Source organism: Microcaecilia unicolor, chromosome 6, assembly GCF_901765095.1.
Source record: "Microcaecilia unicolor chromosome 6, aMicUni1.1, whole genome shotgun sequence".
Lineage (NCBI taxonomy): Eukaryota > Metazoa > Chordata > Amphibia > Gymnophiona > Siphonopidae > Microcaecilia > Microcaecilia unicolor.
The window spans coordinates 121,747,216-121,767,237 of NC_044036.1; the positions used below are offsets into that span (position 1 = coordinate 121,747,216).

The 20,022-nt window shown below is 42.6% G+C and overlaps 1 protein-coding gene across 2 annotated transcripts in view; it reads left to right on the plus strand.

The window, feature by feature from the left end:
• Positions 1 to 20,022, plus strand: part of HMCN1 (hemicentin 1) — a 672,624-nt gene that overhangs the window by 336,726 nt on the left and 315,876 nt on the right. For both annotated transcript variants that reach the window (XM_030206904.1, XM_030206905.1), the window contains exons 31-35: positions 644 to 922; positions 11,541 to 11,822; positions 13,677 to 13,785; positions 16,002 to 16,171; positions 18,676 to 18,830. In XM_030206904.1, the coding sequence (XP_030062764.1) occupies positions 644 to 922; positions 11,541 to 11,822; positions 13,677 to 13,785; positions 16,002 to 16,171; positions 18,676 to 18,830 (995 nt within the window). The remainder of the gene's footprint in view (positions 1 to 643; positions 923 to 11,540; positions 11,823 to 13,676; positions 13,786 to 16,001; positions 16,172 to 18,675; positions 18,831 to 20,022) is intronic.

The following is a 20,022-nucleotide window of genomic DNA, read 5'->3' on the forward strand; positions in this document are numbered from 1 at the left end:
ATTACCATCACAGGCTTCCACCACCTTCCGCAAAAAAAACACAGAAAAAAACTCCCAGAATATTTCAAAAATTCTAAAGAAGTGGGAGAAAAGTCTGTGTTTAAAAAACAGAAGGGAGAGTAACACAATTTAACACAATACAGATCCAAATGCCCACAACACTAAATCTCACTATGAATATAAATCACCCAAATAGACACTAATTAGCAATCCCTCACTAGACTAAAATCCTCATTCAAACAGAGAAGCCTTCCTGCAAGTAAAGAAAACTCAAAATAGAGCAAAAACTCTTATAACATTGCTAGAATTGCTTAAACTTCCATCCTTACTAATGAATGGATTCTAATTCTGACAACATGAATATGTGTAATAATAGGAATTGAGAATGTCATAAGTTATAATATTGATGTTTTACAGTAGACTATGAGGCTCATTTTCAAAGCACATAGATTTACAAAGTTTCATAGGTTACTATGTGCTTTGAAAATATGCCTCTACGTTAGCAGATCAGATACTCAAAGCCACTGTAACGTAATGCATCCGATTACTTCCACATATTGACATAGATTTCGAGTCAGATATTTTATTGCATCCATGCAGATGATAAAACTGACGTTTATTGTTTCTCCCACCTTTTTAATAGTTCCACCCAGTATTAAAGGAGGGAATATTACTACTGAGGTTGCCGTTTTGCTGGACAGCTTAATCACCTTGGAATGTGAATCGAAGGGTGTTCCTGTGCCTGCCATCACATGGCACAAAGATGGAAAACCTATCATTTCCAGTCCACAGGCCCTGTATGTTGATCAAGGGCAATTTCTTCAGATCTCTCAGGCCCAAGTTTCTGATGCTGCCAGATACACCTGCCAAGTGACAAACATCGCTGGAACTGCAGAAAAAGCCTACGATGTGGATGTCTATGGTACAGTGCTTAGCTGATAATTTGGTAGCTTTACACCTGTTTGTTTTGCTTATTATTTGTGCTATTGTGTTCTTTGTTTTTTATAGGTACCCACTTTTTTCTTGTAAAAGCTGTCAGGGACTCTCAACCAGAAGCATAGTCAAGTTGTGAGGCCAGGGGGAGCGGAGATGCACATGTGTGCACTCCGTAGGCACACACACACTGCATAGGTACGATGGACCACCTAAAAAATAGGTGCCATTGCCGTCCAAAGTCCGTTTGGGGGAACAGTTGCTCCCCTGGTACCCCACCTAACTACGCCACTGCTTGCAACCCTCTTCAGCACAGTGATAAAGTCACAAACCTTTATGGATCAAATTTAGCATTAAAATTCATATTGAAAAGGGTAATAGAGAAAAATATTAGAAAAATTATGTTACGCTGTAGTTTGAGTCTTTGTCAAGAAAGTTTGAATTGCCTGGGTTTTTTTTTTTGGGGGGGGGGGGCGGGCTGTAGGGGAAAGGAAGGATTAGTTAGTAGCGGTGGTTGGGTAAATCTGATGACTCTAATTTACCCAAATACGGATACCACAGGCAAATGGGTAGAGAACTAGCAGATGAGGTTTCATGTGGGCAAGAGTAAGTAACACACTTGAAGTGCAAGAGACAGATACAATATTCGTTGCCTCATACTTGCTGACATGATTGGGTAAAAAACATGAATACATGCTGACTGAAATAAACTGTATTCAATTATGGCAAGTCAAGCAGTGGTAGTCAAAACTGAACACAAATTGACACACATATGGATTTAATTCTGACAAAGTTGGCAAAATTTAGGCGCTGGGATACTGCACATTTTTTTAACTACCCTTTAGGTGGAGTATTTACACCAGCCCTAGACTGCACCTTAAAGTAAAGTTTTTGGCCTCTTATGTTAGTATTGTTTAAAAAAAAGTAAACCCCTTCTTTTCTTAAGGAAATAGGCTTGAAGTAGGTGCATTCGTTTATCGTTTAATTATTTACTATACTGCCACTTATTGCATAGCAAATCAGAACGGTTTACAAGTCAAAAAACTGTACAATAACACACAAATTACTAAACTAGGAATTCCATTGAATGATAGAAAAGAACAAACAAAAATTCCATTCCAAAGATAGTAACACAAGCACTCACTCCCATAACAGTCATACATAATTAGCTAATATTAACATCTCCTTGCCTCTTATGAGGGTACTTGTGTAATTGGATGCCTAGTCTGTAAAGGCACATAGACACATTTTAAACTGGATTCTGTAAATGGTGCCGAAAAATAGGCACCAAGAAAAATTGGCACTCAGTGCTGTTCTGTAAAGGGCACTCCGGGATGAGAGTTTGTCACACAACGCCTAGCCACCCACCTGGGGTTACCCCGTGGCCACTTAGAGGTCTATCCCCAGCACAGCTCAGGCCCGCCTGCACCTGCTACTGGTGCTCCACACTTAGGGTTACCATATGGCTCCAGAAAAAGGAGGACAGATTGAGCCAGCTGGGTTTTACTTCCATTGCTTTCAATGGAAAGCAATTGCTTTCAATGGAAGTAATTGAGCCAGCTGGGTTTTACTTCCATTGCTTTCAATGGAAAGCAATGGAAGTAAAACCCGGCTGGCTCAATCCGTCCTCCTTTTTCTGGAGCCATATGGTAACCCTATCCACACTGGCACCCTCCTCCCACCGACTGGGTCACAGTCTCCTCTGGGCGAGTCTCCTGCTCTCAAATTATCCTCTGTGATTTCTAGGTTGCTGGGGCCACACTCCTAGTGGTCTCACAGTTCCCAGAAAGCACTCACAGACCCAACACACAAACCACCAGGATTATTTATCAGTCCAGACAGAGAGGCAATAAACTAAATATTGTTTATTGTCTGTAAGATTGAACAGTGGAGCAAAGTGCAATTAGCATACAATAACAGGTAACTTAAATATGGATAAATTATAACACTAACTAAACATTTGCATACTGTCTAAACAGTACCTTGGAAGATCAGGACATATAATTCCCCGAGCCCCAGCAAAGAGATCTGTCTCTCTTTTCTCCCGGGCTAAGACTGAAGCAACAGCCTGCAACTGCTGGATAATTTCAATCTCCAGCCAATTAGAACCCAGTCAACTAGTTTTAAAAGTATACTGCTCACAATACTGTAGATTCACTTTTTAACTGAGGGGGTCTTTTAGTAAGGCACACTCACGTCTTTAGTGCACGCTAAAATTGGGTGCGCGCTAAACGTTAGAGACATCCATAGGAACGCATTGGCGTCTCTAACATTTAGCGCGTGCCCAGTTTTAGTGCACACTAAAAACGTGAGCACGCCTTAGTAAAAGGGGGTCTGAATGAAACTAAAATAGGACATTCACTTTTCTATAACAGCTTTAACATAAGCCATGCACCACCTGCTGGCCAAACTACAGAAATGCACTTCATTTAATAAAGGCAGTTTACAGGCTTAAAACACACTGGGCCCCTTTTACTAAGCCGTGTAGATGCCTACGTGCGTTCAATGCACGCCAAAATGAACTCACCGCCTGACTACTGCGTGGCTTGCGATAATTTAATTTTTGGCATGCATTCGCTATGCGCATCTGAAAAATAATTTTTTATTTTCAGACACGCATAGTGTACGCGCGCCAAGTGGCATCTGACATGCATAAGTGCTTACCACCCAAATTCTTTACTACTTGGTCTATGGCTGGTGGTAAGGTCAGAGACCCAAAATGGATGCTCGGCAATTTTGATTTTGCCACACGTCCATTTTCATTTTAAAAAAGAGGCCTTTTTTACAGGCGCGCTGAAAAATGATTCTTCGCGCACCCAAAATCCACGCTTACACTACCGCAAGCCTTTGCAAAAGGACCCTACTGTTCTGTCACAGCACTCTTTATAGAATCCCATGTAGTGCTGATTCACACGCCAAACTTTGGGTGCAAGGACTTACGCCAGCTGAAACCTGGTGTAAATCTTGGTGCACACAAGTTGGCCATGTATTCCCAGTATTCTATAACACTGCACTTAAATTATTGGAACGCCCCTGACCCACCCATGCCCCTCTCATGGCCGTGCCCCCTTTTGGGTTACGTGCTACAGTGTTATAGAATTACTCATAGATGTATGTACAACTTCTAATTGGTGCCAATTAATGGCAATAATTGATTGTTAGAATCCAGTTTTTGCTTGTTAATGGCTTGTTTACCAATTATGTTGCATGAGCATCTCAGGATCGCACCCAAACTTGGGTGAACTTTATAAAATCCAGGGGTTGTGCCTATCTTAGAAAGTCATCAAAAATTGATCATTTTTGGATTGATTTTTTATGGCATGTGGCTATTGCTGTGATGCTCACTTTATTATTATTACTGGGATTTTGCTAACACTTTGTCAGAAGTAGCTGTTGATGAGTTACATTCAGGTACACTAGCACGCTTATTTTCGAAAGAGGACGGCCATCTTTCGACACAAATCGGGAGATGGGCGTCCTTCTCGCAAGGTCGTCCAAATCGGCATAATCGAAAGCCGATTTTTTTGACACCCTTGACTGCTTTCCATCGCGGGGACGACCAAAGTTCACAGGGGCGTGTTGGCAGGGTAGCGAAGGCGGGACTGGGGCTTGATTAGGAGATGGGCGTCCTCGGGTGGTAATAGAAAAAAGAAGGGCGCCCCTGACAAGCACTTGGTCGACTTTACTTGGTCCATTTTTTTTCACGACCAAGCCTCAAAAAGGTGCCCGAACTGACCAGATGACCACCGGAGGGAATCGGGGATGACTGCCCCTTACTCCCCCAGTGGTCACTAACCCCCTCCCACCATAAAAAACAAGTTTAAAAATACTTTGCCAGCCTCTGTGCCAGCCTCAAATGCCATACTCAGGTGGTCCATCGCAGCAGTATACAGGTCCCTGGAGCAGCTGTAGTGGGTGCAGTGTACTTCAGGCAGGCAGACCTTGGGGGGGGGGGGGGGGGTTGGGAGGCTCAGCACCCAAGGTAAGGGAGCTATGCACCTGGGAGCAATTTGTGAAGTCCACTGCAGTGCCCCGTAGGGTGCCCGGTCGGTGTCCTGGCATGTGAGGGGGACCACTGCACTAGAAATGCTGGGTCCTCCCACGACCAAAGCAGAGGTGTAGTTTGACTGTTTCATTTGGGGGGGCAAAGGATGGGGCAGAGCATATTAGCATATTCATTTGCATATATACATATGCAAATGAATATGCTAATATGGAGGAAGGAATTGAAATTTACAGGCAAAATATCACAGGGAACAGGAACTTGAAGAGAAGGCTTCGGGGCAGAGCCGAAAGCAGCGTGTACGTTGCTACCGCTGCCAGGAACACAGAAAAGCTGAAGAAGACTGCTGCCTGCGCCGGAGGGAGGAAGAAAGAGAGAGGGCAGGGAAGCGAAGTGGACAGAGACGAGCGCGTGCCTGCTTGTTCTGCTTGTGTTTTTTTTTATTTTTTTACTACTAGCGCCAGTCGTCACGTCGTCGTCATTTGGGTGGGCATTGCCCCCCCTCGCCCCCCAGTCTACGCCCATGGACCAAAGGGTTTGGATTTGGACGTTTTTAAGATAGACGTCTTTGGTTTCCATTATCGCCGAAAACCGAGGACGACAATCTCTAAGTTCGACCTAAATGTCAAGATTTGGGCGTCCCCCACCATATTATCGAAACAAAAGATGGATGTCCATCTTGTTTCGATAATACGCGTTGCCCCGCCCCTTATCTCAGCTAGGGTAGAAGTGGATAAACATGTCCTGCTGCAGTATGTGCAGCCCATGTCACTCCTTGTGTGTGTGAGTGAGACTAACAAGTTAGTTACTTCTTCCATTAAAGGTCTGGTTGAAGAGCCAAGCTTTCACCTGCTTTCTGAAGTAGAGATAGTCTTGTGTTGAGCGAAGCCTTTCAGGCAGTGCATTCCAGAGTGTGGGGGCTACTCTGGAGAAGGATTGCTTGCAGGTATCACATCGTGTAATATCTTTTGGAGAGGGTGTGGTTAGTGATAGTCCTTGAGAAGACCTTAGTGTCCTTAGCGGTGTGTAAAGGGTCATCCTTTTCTTCAGGTACTCGGGACCATTTCCTTTGAGGACCTTGAGGATCAGTTTTAAATTTAGCCCTGTATTGTACTGGTAACCAATGACGTTTTTGCAAAAATGGTGTGATGTGGTCATGTCGGAGGGATGGTTAAATATTATCTCAGCTAGAGTAGGAGTGGATAAACATGTCCTGCTGCAGTATGTGCAGCCCATGGAACTCCTTGTGTGTGTGAGTGAGACTAACAAGCTAGTTACTTCTTCCATTACAGGCCTGGTTGAAGAACCAAGTTTCTCCTGCTTCCTTTCAGGCAGTGCTTGAAGGCTTGCTTGCGGGTATCACATCATGTAATGTATTTTGGAGAGGGTGCACAAGCCTAATCTTACAGCTCTGCCCCCGCTCCATGCAACCTGTGTGCCTGGGACTGCTATGTAAAAGAATGTGCTAGTCATCGGTGGTGTATGGTTTCATGTGCATGACCCTGGAGAGTTCTAGAAGTACCTATTTTTTCAATGGAGGGGGGGGGGGGTAATTTTATAAAGCTTTTTTTGTATGTAAAGCCTATTTTATATGCAGAAAAGAACTCATGTGGGTATTCATGCTTTGAAAGTACTGGATATGCACCAAAACACCATCCCTCTGATTCTATAAAGGTAACCAAAAATCATGTGCGCAAATTTAGGCGTGTTACTAATTTGTGCGCCAATTTCATAGAATGAGCCATTTAATATCAATAATTGGCTTTTAACAAGCAATTATTGGCACTAATTTGATTTAATTGGGACCAATGCGCGTAAAGTTAGGTGTGGGATCCACGTTTGTAATTTACGTGCGGCCCAAAAAAGGGGCCGCAGAAATGGGATGGTCATGGGCGTTTCATGGCAGAATGGGGGTGCGACTTCAAGTTACCTGTCTAATTATAGAATAATGGTGCTTCGCGCATAAATTTAGGTGCGGGCATTTGCACTACAGTTTCATTGGTGCAAATATCTGCACATATCTGCACCTACATTTATGCATGACTTCGCTGCAGTGTGTATTGTGTAAACCGTGCCACAGCTTATAGAAAACTATATATGTGGTTATATTTCAGAGCTGATTTTTGTAGGCGACATATATAGAATCTAGACCCATGCGTACTTTTACATGAACTGCACATAATCAGTCCCAGGGGTGTAGTTTAGGCTGCATAGGCCTGGAGTTGCATTGTACTTGTTTATTTTATAAAATACGTTTGTACACACATAGGACCAAATTCTAGAAATGGCACCTTAAAAATCGGTGCCGAAAAACCACGTGGTTAGCAGGATTCTATAAAATGTGCCTAAAGTTAGGCGTAGTTTATAGGATATGCTCATGTGCTGTTTTTGCGAGTAAAGTGTTGGTGCACCCATTTAGGCCACCTAAAACCAGTCGGTTATATTTTATAACGTACCTAAATCTGCACTACTCAAGCTGCAAAGGACTCAAATACAAACCAAATTACGCGTCCAGTTTTTCCTACATAAGCACACAACTGAGGAACGCATTACCAAAAGCCTTGAAAACTATGAACGAACACCTAAATTTCGGAAAACACTAAAAACTAACCTGTTTAAAAAGGCATACCCTACCGATCCAACATAAATGCCTGATCTCTGCAACACAACAAAACTAAAGGACGTAATGGACATAACACGACTCTTCCGTTGTATGATTCCCTAGTGTGGCTGTGCCACATGAACTTTATCTTACCACAACATCTGTAACACCTCTCCGGTTCTATGTAAGCCACATTGAGCCTACAAATAGGTGGGAAAATGTGGGATATAAATGTAACAAATAAATAAATACATAAATAATAATGCACATAGTTTTTTAAAACACCCACAACCTGCCCATTCCATTCCCATGGCCATGCCCCCCATTTCAACTGTGTTCATTAGAATTTACATGCACCGTGTTGTAGAATATGCCTAGAAAGTTGTGTGTGTACATTCTAATTAAAGCCAATTAGTGCTGTTAATTGGTTGTTAAGTTCTGGTGCTGATGGGCTTGTTAATTAAGTTGTGTGTGCAATTTGGCCATGCGGCCAAATTAGCGTGTAGAAATTAAGGCACCATATATAGAATTTGGAGTATAGAGAAAATATACAGTTACACTTTCTTTGAAGCAAATGTAAAATTATATGAGAGAATTTGTATGCTGCTGGTGATAGTTCTAGGTGATTATTTACCACCTTTTTGAAAAGTTTCACCCAAGATGGTGTACGGCAAGAATAAACCAGACATGGAGGGGCATAATCGAATGGGAGCGCCCATCTATAAGGGCACCCATCTCTAATGACGGCCCCGTAAAGCGGCGTACCCGACCGTATTATCAAAACAAGATGGGTGGCCATCTTTTGTTTTGATAATACGGTCGGGGCGGCCAAATCTCAACATTTGGGCTGCCCTTAGAGATCGCCGCCCTTAGAGATGGCCGACATTGGTTTTCGCCGATAATGGAAACTAATGGCGGCCATCTCAAAACTGGCCAAATCCAAGCCATTTGGTCATGGGAGGAGCCAGCATTTGTAGTGCACTGGTCCCCCTGACATGCCAGGACAACAACCGGGCACCCTATGGGGCACTCCAGTGGACTTCACAAATTGCTCCCAGGAGCATAGCTCCCTTACCTTGTGTGCTGAGCCCCCCCCCCCCTAAAACCCACTACTCACAACTGTACAACACTACCATAGCCCTTAAAGGGTAACGGGGGGCACCTAGATGTGGGTACAGTGGGTTTTGGGTGGGTTTTGGAGGGCTCCCATTTACCACCACAAGTGTAATAGGTAGGGGAGGATGGGCCTGGGTCCGCCTGCCTGAAGTGCACTGCAGTACCCACTAAAAACTGCTCCAGGGACCTGCATAGTGCTGTGATGGAGCTGGGTATGACATTTGAGGCTGGCATAGAGGCTGGCAAAAAAATGTTTTTTTTGGGGTGAGAGGGGGTTGGTTGGGGAGTAAGAGGAGTTGATCCCCGATTCCCTCCGGTGGTCATCTGGTCAGTTCGGGCACCTTTTCAAGGCTTGGTCGTAAGCAAAAAGGGACCAAGTAAAGTCAGCCAAATGCTCGTCAGGGCTGCCCCTCTTTTTTCCATTATTGGCCGAGGACGGCCATCTCTTAACCATGCCCCTGTCCCGCCTTCGGTACACTTCCGACACGCCCCTTTGAACTTTGGCCGGCCCTGCAACGGAAAGCAGTTGAGGCCGGGCCAAAATTGGCTTTTGATTATGCCGATTTGGCTGCCATTAGGGGAAGGGCGCCCATCTCCCGATTTGTGTCGGAAGATGGCCGCCTATCTCCTTCGAAAATAAGCAGGATAGTCAATTACAGCAGTAACAGTATACATTATTTATTTGTTTGGATTTTGCTCACATCTTTTTTCAGTAGTAGCTCAAGGTGAGTTACATTCAGGTACACTGGGCATTTCTCTGTCCCTGGAGGGCTCACAATCTAATTTTGTACCTGAGGTAATGAAAGGTTAAACGACTTGCCCAAGTTCAAAAGGAACAGCAGTGAGATTTGAAACTGCCACCTCAGGATGTTGAGACAGGTGCTCTAACCACTAGGCTACTCCTCCACTCTGCTATGTTATAACATGGTTAACATAATACACATCTTAACAGACAACATAGGTTGTGAGCAGAGGTGGAACAAAAAGATAAGATAGAGTAACAGATAGAAAATAAGGGTGACTAGCTTAAGGAAAAAATGCATGGTGAGTTAGAAAGGCACATGAAAATGATGTCAGCTAGAGTATGAGTGGATAATCAAGTCCTGCTACAGGATGCGTCCTTGTGTGTGTGATTAGCTAATTAGGGGGGTCTTTTAGTAAGGTACGCTAGCGATTTTTAGTGCACACTAAAAATAGGTGTGCGCTAAATGCTAGAGACACCCATAGGAATACATAGGTGTATCTCGCATTTAGTGCCTGCCTAATTTTAGCGAGCACTAAAAACGCTAGAGTACCTTAGTAAAAGACCCCCTAGGTGCTTCTTCCATTAAAGGTTTGGTAGGATAGCCAAGCTTTTACCTGTTTCCTGAAGTAGAGGTAGTGTTGTGTTAAAGGAGAAAGGGAATGGGACTTGATATACCACCTTTCTGTGGTTTTTGCAGCTACATTCTAAAGCAGTTTGCCTATCATATAGAGGCATTTATTTGTACCTGGGGCAATGGAGGATGAAGTGATTTGGCCAGAGTCACAAGGAGCTACAGTGGGAATCAAACCCAGTTCCCCAGGATCAAAGTCCATGTCACTAACCACTAGGCTACTCCTCCTAAGCAGCACTATTCTAGGATGTTCTTCCAAAGTGTGGGACCTACTCCAGAGAAGCATTCTCTGCTTTGAGCAACCACTTTATTCTTTGACATATGATACATATCTAATATCTAAATTTAATAAAAGGTATTAATTGTGACTTTTATTTTTATTTTTTTCTGTGTGTTATCAGACAATTATGGATTTAAGCTCCACCCCGGCCCACTCCTAACTCTGCCCCCTTTAGCCTCCCCAAACAGTCGGGCCACCGACCGCCTATGACCTACCCTCCTCTCCTCTTTCCTCTACACATTAATTGATTTGCTTACTTTATTATTTTGTCTATTAGATTGTAAGCTCTCTGAGCAGGGACTGTCTTTCTTCTATGTTTGTGCAGCGCTGCGTACGCTTTGAAAAATACTTTGTCCAATTTGTTTTAAATCTGCTTCCTGTTAGTTTCATGGTGAGTCCTACACTCCTGGTAAAATTTGAAGGTATAAACATCCGTTCCTTATCTACCTATTCTACCCTACTTGTGTTTTTATAAACTTTATGTTCCTTCTCATTCATTTCTTCTCTAAGCTGAAGATTCTTAGGTGCGCTGACTGATTTACCCCCCTGTTTAGTAAGCCGTGCGGCAATGCCAACACAGCCCATTCAAAGTGAATGGGCTGTGTCGGCATTAGCGCACCAGCAGCTTCTAGCGCAGCTTAGTAAAAAGGGGGGTTAACATGTGCTAATAATTAGTGTCGCTAAATGCTAAGAAGCCTATAGAAATGGGCTTTTTAGCATTTAGTAAAAGGATCCCTTAATCTGTTTGGCCTTTCTTGAAAAGCTTTTTGTTTTGCCCTCTGTTATTTTGCTTACCTTTATACTTCTACTATTTCTGTTTTTGCTACGTCTTTTTTGTAATGAGGTGACCAGAACTGCATCAATTCAGTCACACCATGGATTTCTCTGTTCTGTTCTGTTCTCCATCCCTTTCTAAATAATTCCTAACCTATTATTTACTTTTTTGACTAGCACCCTACGCTGAGCTGAACATTTCAATGGGTTGTCCACAGTGACACAATCCTTGATACTTTTCTGGGTGGTGATTCCTAGTATTGAACTTTTGTATAAATATAGTTAGGATTATTTTTTTCCTATATGCATCACTTTGCACTTGCCCACATGAAATTTCATTTCTTGCGTACATATATACTTTCACTTTAAAAATTGATGCAAAGCCTACGGTTAACAATTACTTGCTGACTTGCCCTCAGAACAGTTGCTCAGTATCTAACACCCTTTTATTTTTAGTTCCTCCTAGCATCAAGGATGAGTCTGAGAAGTCTCGAACAAAGAAAGTCATTGCTACTAATTCCCTGACCCTGGAATGTGAAGCTGATGGACACCCACCTCCCGTCCTTACGTGGCTAAAAGAGGGAGTGCCCGTGAAAGCAAGTGGCAACATTCGCATTCTCTTTGGAGGAAAGAAGTTAGAAATTTTGAGTGCGGCAGAGTCTGACCAAGGGCAGTATGTGTGCGTGGCAACCAGTGTTGCAGGCGAAAAGGAAATCAAGTACAAGGTGGACGTCTTAGGTAGGCTTCTGCACTGGGAATGCGGATGTCAAACTTAGTGATGAACAGAGATCAGGTGTTTTGCAATGCCAATTGTTAAACATGAATTAGAACCAATGAAATCTCATGGATGATTCCTACAGAAAGCTAGTAGGACACTTGTAAATTCAGTCAATGAACTTCCTGTAATTTTTAAATTTACAAAATGTTGAGAACATGACATGCTGTTCCTTAGTACATATCCCATGGAATTCTTTAAAAAAAAAAAAAAAAAGAGAGCTAATCTCAGGAAACTATGACCATAGTCATTCTGATACTCCTGAACCTCTAACTGTGGTGATGAGTATTGCCTGGTAAGAGCGCCTACTAGCTATCATTGAGACATATTATTTTACCACCAACTTGTGCTATTTTATCTCAAGTCCCATTTTTTCCTGGATTTTATATATTGCGCCTAGTGTTCTGCGCCGAAATCCAAGCGTATTCTATAATAATGCACGTAACTTAATTGGCTTAACAAGCTAATCAGCTTTGACAACAGGCCTTAATGAGCAATAATGAGCACTAATTGGCAATAATTACAATTTACATTCACAACTCACTAAGCATATTCTGTAATGCAGTACGCCTAAATTCTAATGTACGCAGCCAAAAAAGGGCATGGTTATAGGCGGGGAAATGGGTGTTTCATGGACATTCAAAAATTTACATGCTCTGTTATAGAATACTAGTGGAACCATGCCCATTTCCTCAACAATGAAACGGGCCCTAGGAAGGCTGTCATGTAAGCTTTTTTTTCTCTCTCCCCTGCCCCCCTACTGTCCTCCCATCCCATCCATGTCCATCAATTCTCTTCTGCCCTGCCCTCCCCTCCCTTCATCCCTCCCCTCGATGACCCGCGATTCTCTTCTCTACTGTCCGCCCTCCCCTTCCCTTCCTCCCTCCCTCCCCTCGCGATTCTCTCCTCCCCTCGATTTGTACCTGAACGTTCTCTGGCTGGCTTGCGCTGGCTTCCCTTCCTTCTCACTGTTCCTCCCTCTGACGTCATTACATTTTGACGCAAGGGCGGGGCAATGAGTGGTTATGGATGTTACAAACCCAGGCATCCAGACGTAGAACGTTGGAGGTGCAAATTATTATATAGGATGTCCCCGTGCGCCTAAATATGTGCCGCCGTTTACACCATGTTTCCCTTGGTGTAAATGGATGTGCATAGTTCTAAGCGCTGTGATATCAACAAAGCGTATTCTATATACCATGCCTAAATATAGGTGCCACTTACAGAATACACTTAGGCAGAAATGTATTCTGTGTGGAGTTTGTAGGCACCATATATAGAATCTGCCCCTTTATGCAACGAAATATAGTTGCTGATAACTCGGGTAAACATTAAAATAGGAACTCTTAGTAGCCTACTTTGATAACTTTTCCCCTTAAGCAGTAACCCCTGATTTCCAGGACATTTGCTAAAACTTAATTTGCTGTCTAAGGGGCCCTTTTACTATGTTGTGGTAAAAAGTGGCCTTAGTGTGTGCTTATACGTGTCATTCCCATTTTTATCATGTGGGTAAAATGGCCAGTTTTTCTATTTTCAGCATTAATGGCCATGTGCTGTTTCCCATTCCTGTGTGAACCCTTACCTACACCTATTTTGTAGGCAGTAAGGGTTCACGCCGGAAGTGGCACACACTGGGGGTGTAACTACCGCCGGTGCCTGCTTTGGGCCGGGCAGTAGTTCCAGGTTGCTGTGCGGTAAAAGGGCCCCATAGAGTATAATGGTGACTATAATGAATGAAAAAAGATTTCCAGGGACATGTCTAACTGACTTTCAGCCTGTGTGAGCCTTTCATTATGTTCTGTTTTTGCCTTTTCCAGCACCACCGGTTGTACAAGGGGGAGAGGAGAGCACAGACTATACCGTAATTGCTAATAATCCCTTAGAACTGGACTGCCATGCAACAGGAACTCCTCCACCTACTATCATGTAAGGGACTGTAATGCTATCACTTCAGTGGCGTTCCTAGGGGCACTGTCACCCGGGGCGGATCGCCGATGCGCCCCCCCCCCCCCTCATGCAGCGCAACCCCGCTCCAGCGAAAGAACCCCCTCACCCCCGGGTGCACGCCGCTGGGGGGGGGGTGCCGCGCGCCGGTCAGCATCGTTCGTTTTCATGCTCCCTCTGCCCCGGAACAGGTTACTTCCTGTTCCGGGGCAGAGGGAGCATGGAAACGAAATACGCTGACCGGCGTGCGGCACCCCCCCAGCGGCGTGCACCCGGGGCGGACCGCCCCCCCCCCTTGGTACGCCACTGTATCATTTCACTTCCTACTGTGGTTTTGGACTCAGTGTCTGGCGCATGTAACGGACACATGTAAAAAATGAAATTACCGTTTGGGCAGTTGTCTCCAATTGACGCGCATTGTGCACATGTAGGCACCAACGCAGCTTAATAAAAGGGCCTCTTAGTGCACACTAACAGTTAATACACAGCCTCGTTGTTAACATGCCACAACTCTTGCATTAAACCGCAAATGCAGCTCAATAAGTAGGGTCCTTTGGCTTCGCTTCATTATCTGTTTCTTGAAATTTTTTTGCCCTTTTAGGGCTCCTTTACTAAACCACAGTAAAATCTCCATTTATTGAACTCCCCCCCCCCGAGGACTAAATTTTGTATATCATGCCTAAAAAATCAGCGCTGAAACAATATATGCCTAGGCATAATCTATAAAGTACACCTACATTTAGGCGTACTTTATAGAATAAGCCTGAATGTCTGTGCAGTTTATAGAATATGCTGAGCGCCCGTCCGTGCAACTAAATTTAGTTGTGAACAGTTACGCCAAGTAAAACTTGGTATACATGCTGACTCCTAAATTACACGCAAACTAGGTGTATTCTATAACAATGTGCACAGATATTAGAAATGCTCTTGACCCACCCATTCCACAGCCATGGCCACGCTCCCTTTTCAACTATGCAACTTAGAATTTATGTGCATCATGTTATAGAATATGCTTAGAAGTTCTGTGCATAAATTCTAATTAATGCCAATTAGTGTCAATTGCTTGTTAATTGGCAATTATCAGTGCTGATTGGCTTGTTAACTAATTAAGTTGCGCACGCAAATCCAGAATACGACTGGATTTGCCTTTGCAACTTAAGTCGCGTTATATAGAATCTAGGGGTAAATGCTTAACACAGTTTAGTAAACTTGTTCCCTGCACACCTTTTTCTTTTTCGCCTCTTTTATCTTAATACATTTTTCATTTTTCCTTTTTTTTCATTTTTGATCCCTTTACACATTCAGGATTTTAGCATATTACATAATTGTAGGGTTCTCCTATCACAATTGGCAGTATCTGATGCATGCACTCACGAAGCATCTGGTGCTGTTTACAGAAGCAGCCAGTCACTGTGGCTTCTTATTCAAAGTGATTACACAATTCCTGGAGCAACCTCATCTTTTCGCTGGGTTATTAACCGAGTTATTTGGAGCATTCAAGGGTCAGCTGGAATCCTGTTGACATTGCAGCACTTTTGATCTGCTAATTGTGCATGACTTCCTTTTGCTTTCTTCCCACCTAAGCTGTTCACAATGGCTGTAGATTTTCAAGGGTCTCCCCCTTCAAAGGTAACATTTCTGTCTTAAAGGAGCCAGAAAAACTGTTATTATATTTGAAGTCCCATTTCACATAGAATGTTGAATCCTTCTCCAGTACTGGTTTTCTGTTTAAGGTCATGTACTTGATACCATATTATTGCATGAATAAAAAAAAATGTGGTCTTTGGGAATTATGAGGAGCTGCTTAGTTTAAGGTGTCAAGAATGCACATAAATGGTGGTATTTTAATCACCGACATGTATAAGTGACCTCCCATAAATACTGACCAGCATAAAAAAAATCTGTGCATTGTTTGCTCATACTTTCAGTGTGGATGTGCACATAGGCGGAGTTTAGGTGAAGCATCAGTGATGTGAGCAAGTACCTACGTTGTGGGCACTTGTAAAATGGAGGTGGTTGTTCACACCAGTTCTCGGGCTTTTGTAAGCAATCAGACCATTTGCGCTAGTTATTTTATAACAGAGAGTAGGTGACTTCTTCATAGAATAGGCTTTAAAGTAGGTATCTGGTTATAAAATTACTCTCCAAAGTGCAATTTAAAGAAACATGAAAATAGCATGCTGTCTGCTTTATTGTAGATGGCTGAAAGATGGACAGCCAATTGAAATGAAAGACGGCCTCAAGTTATTATTGAATGGACGTAAACTTCTTATTCCACGGGCTCATATATCAGATACTGCTCGCTATCGCTGTGTGGCTACAAATGAAGCTGGAAAGCATGAGAAGGAATTTGATGTGACTGTCCAGGGTATGTTATGCAATGGAGAAAGAGAATTATTTTAGACTTTTGTTTTCTCACAATTCAAGACTTTCTTACCAATGAAGCAGGAACATTCACAATCAGCCAGTTTAACTCACTACTTTGGTGGTAGTGGGGAACTGGAACAAGAAAACCTGCAACTAAGGCAGCACCATTTGGAATTGTGGAATCAGCAGAGCAGGAGCAATCGAGCATCACTTTTATCCTATAGATCTGAATTTACCCTTTGGTAAGGAGGAGTAAGGAGCTAGGAAAGTCTGCTTTTTGGGTAGTCAGATGGAGGACTGGATCTGTGCTGGGGCCAGGGTTTTAGCAGCATATTCGTTATGGAAAGCAAGGGGACTGTTGTAGGGTGGTAAAGAATGAGAGGAGAGTTCATTTGGAGGAGGGTTTGCTGTCAGTTTGGGCAGAACTCAAGGCTTTCCTCGCCTTCAGTTATTGTACAGTGGGTAGGAGGTGCCCGAGAGCTTCAGCGGTGTGTTACACTGCCAATGCTTTAGAGGAGTTAACTACACCTCTTAGGATATAGTTAGGTTTCCCTAACCTAACGCAGATTGAGATTTATCATAATATGCAGTATTTCATTTTAATATTCATGAACTGGGGGCTAAATATTTGCCCCATTTATTTTAAGTGCAAATTCCCGTGGGGTCAAACTGGTGGGGGTCAAATCAACGGGGTCAAAATATCCTGCTTCCAAATTTGAATGCACATTAAAAAAATTTAATATTATGCAAATCAGCACATTAATTCATAGGTTAACCTGCATGAAATTGATATTTTGCATAACTAAAAGTTTTAAGACACACTTATTAGTGTTCATTAACTAAATGTGTGTTCATGAATGCACATTCGTGTCACTTCTCCTTTGCCTTGACTTACTCACTTTGGAACTAGGAATTTGCAACAGATAAATTGGGGTTTACCCAGGGAGAAAGGCCCTTTAAATATTGCCTTGGGCCCTCAGTGGAGAAAGAGGCAGGGCTGGAAAAGCAAGCATACAAAGTATGCAGATTACAAGAAACCAAAGTCACTGCAGGCTGCTGGATTTTCATATGGTCTTGCAGGCCAATGCTGAAAAGTGTCCCTAACATGTATTATGTGAGTGCAGTAAAAAGTTATCACTTCTTTTTTTGTTAGCTTACATTTTCCTCTAATAGGAATGGATAACCTCAGCAGACAGCTCAGTCTGGATCTGACGGCTTGCAGCTGCATGATTGTTTAGGGCACGTGCTCTTTTCTTGGCTTTCTCAATTTCTTATTTGCTGTAACTCATTAGGAAGTTGTCAGGCAAACAATAAAAAGTAATCAAGCATCCAGTATGGTATGTAAATATTGTCAAAGCTTCAAAGTGATGTTTCTTTACTAAAGAAATACAAAAGAAAAAAAAAATGAAGTAGAGTTTTGAACTGGGAGAGATAGGTCCAGACTAAAAAGGGGGTGAAGAGAGGGAGAGAGATGCTGGACCTTGGGGAGGCGGAACAGAGGGAGAGAGAGAAAGAGAGGGAGAGACAGACCCTGACCAAAAGGGGAAGGGGGGAGGGTAGATTTCTGCCTAATTTTCTTACCCCGACCACCTGCCACTGAATGCTGGGTCAATGGCATATCTGCTGAGATGTGACATCATGGAATTGAAATTACACACCTTCCCAATGCCTGAAATTGCGGTCTCTCAACAGACAGAATGGAACTGCAGTGTGAAAGAGTGTAATTCCACTCTTTTGATAACGCTTGAGTAGAATTGGTTTAATCAATCTGGCTGTATGTTTCAACAGTAGGAGAGAGTTTTCTTGAGAGTGCTGTTGAGGCAATGAATGAATGTGTGAACAGACCATGAGTTTTATGCTGAAGCTTTAGCTTTGGTAATGGACTTCTTAACCTGGGTCCTGTTTACTAAAACACACTAGTGTTTTTAGTGCGCGCTAATGCTAGAGACACCCATATATTCCTATGGTGTCTCTCGTGTTAGCGCGTGCTCATTTTTAGCACGCGCTAAAAATGTTAGCGCACCCACAACACGGCTTAGTGAACAGGACCCTTTCTCTTTTTGGTACCTATTCATTTTTTTTTTTTGTATTTTGCAACTTTTGCTAGAACTAATACCATTTCAATAATTATTAGAAATTCTTTCAGGAAACTATTTTCTGTGACTGAATGAACACCAGTAAGTTAACTGGGTCATTGAGAGAACTTGACCATCTCTTACTGGCCTATGAATGCCTCACTCTATTGAAAATGAAATCCTGCCTACACGTAGTCTTCTATATGCAAAGTAGCGTAGCAGTTTAGTGATCTAACTGCTCAGCACCAGAGAAAGGTCCTGTGTTACTTTTCTGGTATGGAATCAACATTTCATTCAAATAGTTTGGTGGAGAAAAATTTATTTTACCCCAAGGGTGAAGAAGTCTGATAAGGATGGTTTTGTTTATTGTCTTTAAACCAAGCTACTAAATATCTTACATTTTCCTTCTATGCTCATATTTTTTTTTTAGTTCCTCCAGCAATCAGATCAACTGGGCCTTCAGAGAGATCTGTGGTGCTACATAAACCAGTAGCTTTCCAATGTATAGCCAGTGGCATTCCTAACCCTACCATCATGTGGCTGAAAGATGGACGGCCTGTGAATACAGCCCTAGGAAACATCAAAGTAAGAACAATATACTCCTGATGTCATTTTGATACTGCAGGTCCTATAACTATCAATCATTTTTTTAGCGAAATACATGGCAGTATTAAAAAGGGATAGAACAGGTATACCTCCAAATTCAGTATATGGTGCACAGTAAAGAAAATGTGTTGAGTATTTTTCGGTTCTAGAAAAGGATTGTGATATGAAGGTAGAGAATGGGGGGGGGGGGGGGGGAGAAATTAAATCTCAGGAGTGATAAAATGAACCATTTCTTCACTGGAAGGGTAGTATATGCATGGAAAAGTCTCAGTGGAGGTAATGGAATTCAGTAGTATATGGGAAAAGCACAAAAGATCATTTGTGATGGGGAAGGCAAGATAAACATGGAGGGGCTGATATTCAGACCTGGGAGGTAAATTATTTTTCAAGTCCGTATCTGTTTTGCCAGAGGTGCTCGTTCAAATTGCATATTGAGTATTTTTCTAACATTTTGTGTTTTCTCTAATGGCTATTTAAGGAAAGGTTTGTGAATTTCACATACTAGATCTCAATTACATTTCCATTAAAAATGTAATAAGATTTAATTCATGAGTTTCCATAAAAGCGTGCAACTTTTAAGATATGAGTGTTGATTTTTACATTTAGGAAAGAGGAATACTATGGCATTCATTTTCAAAGCAAATAGATGCCTCAAAATGGCCAAAAAAGGTCCATCTGCTGAAAACATCCAAATCACAATTTTCGAAAGGCAGAATTTTGACTCTGCAGTTCATCCAGATAGCCAGGGGGGCTATGTTGGAGGTGTGTTTAGGGTAGGACTTGGGCAGGCCCCAAATTAGGATGTCTATAAAATTACCCTCCTTACTGGCAGTCAAATCACACTTCCCAGAGTACAAATTCTTGATCCCTTATACTCCAGAAAGAGTTCTGCGTTCACAAGTACAGAATTGTTTAGCGGCTCCGTCTTCAAGGGTGAGATTTGATTCCATATGAGAATCAGCATTTTTCTGTACAGTATCCTCTTTGTGGAACGCTGTTTCAGAATACTTCAGATTGGCACCAAACCTTGCCCATTTTAGAAAGGGGTTCAAGAAGCATTTCTTTACGATGGTTTTTCTGTATCCGTAAACGGTCAGGGGAATTTCATAGCTGTTCACATGAGTGTGGTGAGGTTGTGAGGCAGGTGTTGCAGATTATTATTATTATTTGT